The sequence below is a fragment of the Malaclemys terrapin genome, chromosome 13, assembly GCF_027887155.1.
Source record: "Malaclemys terrapin pileata isolate rMalTer1 chromosome 13, rMalTer1.hap1, whole genome shotgun sequence".
Taxonomy (NCBI): Eukaryota; Metazoa; Chordata; order Testudines; family Emydidae; genus Malaclemys; species Malaclemys terrapin.
In genome coordinates, this window is record NC_071517.1 from 42,985,504 (window position 1) to 42,990,894 (window position 5,391).

Consider the following 5,391-nt stretch of genomic DNA (forward strand, 5'->3'; position numbering starts at 1 on the left):
TCCCCAAGGTCTTTCCAATGAGGCTTGCCCCCTCTCCAGCATCAATGAACCCCCGACGCTTCCCTCACCCCCAGTAAGACATGGGAGATGAACTCTGCCTTCTCAGCTCCTATGCAATCCCCTGACTCCTAAACCATTAGGTTACCTTCCCGTGGGCTGCTGTGCCCCACCCCAGAGGTCGCTGCATCTCGGCGCTGAGGGAGCGATGCCGGTGCGGCGCTGCTGGATGGATGTTATCCGCTGTCCCACCCCAGAGGTGGCTGCATTTCAGCCAGGGGAGCCTTTCCGCTGCGTATCGAAGCCTTTGGCCCCTGCCCTGGATTCCCTCCAGCCGGCCCATGCCCCCCTCCCCCAGCCCATGCCTCCCTCCCCCATGCATGTGCTGAGCTCAGCAAGGTCACTGCTCTCAGGATCAATAAACCACGGGGGCTGTTAGTCTCGGGGTTGGAGCCATCCAGTCAGATCCATCGTCCCCCGTTTGCTGAACCGTGAGCCACAGTGAGAGCCACAAAGCTGCAACTGCACTGGGGAGACGGACAGGTAAGTCTGTGCTGCCGCTGGCCCCCCAGCTCCGAGAGGGGGAGAGAGGGGTCAAGGGAGGGAACGATGCGGGGTCAAGGGCTGGATATTGGATCTGCCCTGCGAATTACCCATCCAATACACCAGTTCTCAGACCCCACACCAAGAGCTGGGGATAGAACCCAGGAGTCCTGGCTCCCAGCCCCCCCTGCTCCAACCCTCTAGACCCCACTGCCTGCTCAATGGACAGCAAGTAAGAACCGTATTCTCCAGGGTGCCCAAGAAAATCGGTGGTTTCTTGATGACAGTTGCAGGCCCTTATACAATACAAAGCACAGGGACACGTTCCTTCCCCGGCCAGCTGGCAGTGCACATGACAGTCACCCCACACACATGGGGGGAAGGGGGGAGTCTTCTTTCTACCCCAATATACAGAGACAGGGGCAGGGGGATCTGGGCCTGGATCAGAGCCAGCATCCCCTGGAAGGGAAAGGCCCCATGTCCCCTTCACCAGACTGGGGGCAGACCGCAACCAGTGCCCCCATGGAGAGGAAAGATCCTGTGTCCCATTCCCTGCCCCCCAACCCAGCCACTCCTCCACCTTGGGCCTGGATTCTATATTTCCCGTTGCTCCCACAAGATGCATTTCCAATGGGGGTTCGATGCTCCAAACCTGCCTCTCCAGTTCTGACTCCCAGCCCCTCTGCTCTAACCCACTAGGCCCCACTCCCCTGCCAGAGTTGGGGCTAGAACCCAGGATTCCTGACCCCCCCAACTCACTAGATCCTGTGCCCGTCCACACAGATCCTGCAGCTTCCTGCCCAGGTCTGGATCACCTGTTTGTCGCTGTCCCCCCATTCCCTCTACTTTGTCTGGTTTCTCTGCTCTCTGCTGCCTTGGTATCTCGGGTCCCACAGCTGCTGGGCTCAGGGGTACAATTCGTGAAGCCACTGTGAGAGATGACCATGCCCCGGACTCCTGGGTTCTATCCCCAGCTCTGGAAGGGGAGTGGGGTCTCATGGGTTAGAGCAGAGGGGGCTGGGAGTCAGGACTCCTGGGTTTTATCCCCACCTCCGGGAGGGGAGGGGCATCTAGTTGTTAGAAGTGGGGGAGCTGGGAGCCAGGACTCCGGGGTTCTACCAGTAGGGGGTGGGGGAATGCGACGGTTGCCCTCCCGTCCTGACTCGTTCTCCCAGGGCAGGAAGGGCGCTCTCACCCGCAGTGGGGTGAAGGACGTACCAGGGTGAGCTCAGCAAAAGACTCAGCACGCTAGGGCGAATGACCGGTGGGCCTGTATTTGCTAAAGGGGAACAAGGACAGCAAAGGAAACTATCTGCCCCCATCGGTTGGTGGAGGGCTTGGATCAGATCAGGACTGGCAATGGCTGAAGGGGAAAGGCCCTATAGCTCTTCCCCTGTAACTCCCTCTGGGGGGTTTCCCTTCCAGCTGCCGCGATGCTGGGACTCCTCCCCTGCCTGCTCCTCCTGTCCCTGCCGGGCTCCAGCTCTGGCTCCGATGACGACAGCACCGTGGTGCTCACCACCAGCGGCCCCATCCGGGGCAAGCGCCTCCTGGCCAGCTCCGGCACAGTGACGGCCTTCCTGGGCATCCCCTATGCCGAGCCCCCCGTGGGGGTCTTGCGCTTCCAGAAACCACTTCCCCACCAGCCCTGGAGCCACGTCCTGGAGGCCACCGGCTTCAGCAATGCCTGCCACCAGCCTTTGCTTACTGGTCACCCTGAGGCTAATGTCTGGACACCGAAAAGACCGCAGTCCGAGGACTGCCTCTTCCTCAACGTCTGGGTGCCCCATCCCCAGCCAAACGGGACGGCCCCCGTCCTCATCTGGATCCATGGAGGGGGGTTCTTCACAGGGGCAGCCTCCCTCGACATGTATGACGGGCGCTTCTTAGCCGCCACTGAGAACGTGATCGTGGCCTCCATGAACTACCGGCTGGGGGCGCTGGGCTTCCTGTCTCTGCCCCCGGCCGCCCCAGGGAATGCCGGCCTGTGGGACCAGCGCTTGGCGCTGCGCTGGCTGCGGGACAACGCGGCTGCCTTCGGTGGAGACCCGGCTCGTTTCCTGCTCTTCGGCCAGAGCGCCGGTGGTTCCTCAGTCAGCTTCCACCTCCTCTCTGCGGGGAGCCGGGCCCTCTTCACCCGCGCCGCGCTGCAGAGCGGAGCCGCCACCGCACCGTGGGCTTGGATTTCCCTCGAGGAAGCCAAGGAGAGAGGCCGGAGGCTGGGCCAGCTGCTGGGCTGCACTGATAGCGATGACACGGCCCTGGTGGGCTGCCTGCAGGGGAAGGAACCCAGGGAGTTCCCCAAACACGAGTTCTCCGTCTTGCGCCACAAGGACCTGCTGGGGCTGCCCTTTCTGCCGACACCAGATGGGGATTTTCTCCCTGACACACCACCAAGGCTGCTGAGGGCCGGGCACAGCCAGCCTATGCCAATCCTGGCTGGGTTCACCTCCAACGAAGGTGCCTACATGTTAAAATTCAATCCTCTTGACTTCAGCCTGGAGAACACCAGCCACATCGGCTGGGAAGAGCTGCTGCAGGTGGTGAGGCTGGGAATGCCAGGGGCCCCAGAAGAGGCCGTGCAGATCGTGGCACGGCGGTACAGCCAGGAGAGGCAGGATGAGGCACGGTATTTATGGGCCATGGACCAAACCACCGGTGACCGCCTCTTTGTGTGCCCGGTAGCCGAGGTAGCTGGGCGAGAGGCGGAGGCCGGCAGTCCTGTGTACACCTACTACTTCACTCACCGCATTCCTGGCTTGTCTTTACCTGAGTGGATGGGGGTGCCACATGGCTCTGAGGTGCCCTACCTCTTCGGGACCCTAGCATTCATATGGGGTGCCAACTACACTCTCACGGAGGCCGAGACCGGGCTGAGATGCAGGGTGATGCGGTACTGGGCAGAGTTTGCCAGGAGCGGGTAAGTGAATCCCCCAGAATCCTCTCGTGCCCCTAACAGCCCAAAACGCAGCCCCGGTGATCAAACCAGCACAGCGAGTGTCCCCCTTGAGCCAGTTGTCCACAACGTGGTCTGGCAGCCAAGTCTCAGAAGAGTTCCTTCTTAAATATAGGTCACAATATGTCCAACTTATACTCCTGGCTGGAGGGAGAGCTAAATTTTTATGAGAGGGGCAAAATTTTAAACATGATGATTCATAGTTAGTAACAGTCCTCTTCCTCTTTCACATGGATATTTTGAAAACACAACAACACGAACACGAACACGCTCCTGCAGGAAAACAAGTAGCTTAGATAACAGCCCCTGGCTGGCTCCTCTTTCCCAGGCCAGCCCTGACCAAAACAAAGCTACAAACCCAGAAAACCCTGATAGTATCACCACCACCACCTGTGGCTTCAATCCCATTGAGAACATTAGAAGGAAGTGGCCATTTTTAGTTAGGGAAACACATGGCTTTCTCTTGTTTGGAAGAACAAGAGACAATGGACATCTTAACTGAGGGCAAACTCTGGCTTCAGCCTCCTTCCCACCCAGGTCTGTGGCCCCATGTTTCCCCACCACCACAGTATCCTTCCCTCTCCCGCTATGTTGCTCTGTTCCCCACACTGCCTATTCTATGTCTGAGAGCACAAAAGGAAAGCCATCTTCACTGAGGGCAGCATATGGCTTCAGTCTCATGGAGAACAATGGCACCCTGAGTATTAGTCCTTTTGAGAAGAACAGGGGGTGGCAGCCATCTTAACTGAGGGTGGCCATTTTGGAAAGGAGCCAGATTTTGCAGATTGACTCCCAATGACTCCTGCATCTGGGTGTCAGACTCCCGTTGGAGCACATTCCCATCCCCCCCCAGGTCCAGTTCTAACTTCCACGGGACGTGTTCAATTTCCCCCCAGGAACCCCACAGGGTCAGAGGGCAGCAAGGAGCAGTGGCCCCTCTACAACTCCAAGGAGCAGAACTTCGTCCGCATCAACACAGAGCTGCCCCAGGCCAAGGGGACATCTCCCACCCAGCACTGCGGCTTCTTGGCATCGCTGCTCAAAGAGACGCCGAGCCCCACAGGTGAGCATCAGTAGGGTAAGAGGATTGCAGCGCTGGAGGGGAAAGGCCTCGTATCACATTCCCCGTCCCCCTGAAGCAGCCAGTGCCCCCATCCTGGGGCCAGATTGGAGCTGGCACATCCTATAGGAAAAATTCCCTCTGTGCCATTCCCTGCCCTCCTGAGCCAGCCAGTCCCCTCGATCTGAGGATGGATTACAGCTGGCATCCCCTAGAGGGGAAAACGCCTTGTGTCCCATTTGCCACTTTTCATGTGAACATGGGATGATCCTCGCGCCTCCTAGAAGGGCAGACACCTGTGGGGAGCTCTCCCATCCCCTGAGGTCCCCAGAACCCACGTGCTGTGGGGCAGCCCCAAACTCAAGCCCAGTTTGTGGTTGTTTGGGCCTTTTCAGTGGCAGAATGACATCTGCGTTTCTTCCCCCAGCTGAGACCCACAGAACTGCTGACCCCTCAAGGAAGAAGGAACATGAGGAAGAGAAGGAGAACTGAGCCCCATAGAGGAAGCCAGGACCTGCAGCATCAAATCCCAGACGCCTACCACCAGCTGAGCAAAGGGAGTAATTCCCCCAGCTGGGAGTCAGTAGACGGCTGCTGTAGTAATTAATCTGGCCACTAGATGGGGATATCATCCTATTCACTTAGCATTGACGACCTTTCCAGGCATGTTTCCTAGCAGTATGTCATTCAGCCATTAGATGTCGCTGTGTGCAGCATATCGCTCCAGCCAATGTGGTGTCCCTGGTAAACAAGGAAGACCACTCTAGACCGAGAGCTGTGTAGAAGCCTGTTTGGGTCAGTAGCTGCTTTCTTTAATAAACGCCTTCTGTTGTTA

The 5,391-nt window shown here is 58.4% G+C and overlaps 1 protein-coding gene across 1 annotated transcript; it reads left to right on the top strand.

The window, feature by feature from the left end:
* Window positions 1–443: 443 nt before the first annotated feature.
* Window positions 444–5,391, top strand: LOC128847782 (acetylcholinesterase-like). Its single transcript, XM_054047483.1, has 4 exons — window positions 444–540; window positions 1,966–3,460; window positions 4,393–4,559; window positions 4,984–5,391. The coding sequence occupies exons 2-4, from the start codon at window positions 1,974–1,976 to the stop codon at window positions 5,046–5,048; spliced, it is 1,719 nt and encodes a 572-aa protein (XP_053903458.1). The 5' UTR covers window positions 444–540; window positions 1,966–1,973; the 3' UTR covers window positions 5,049–5,391.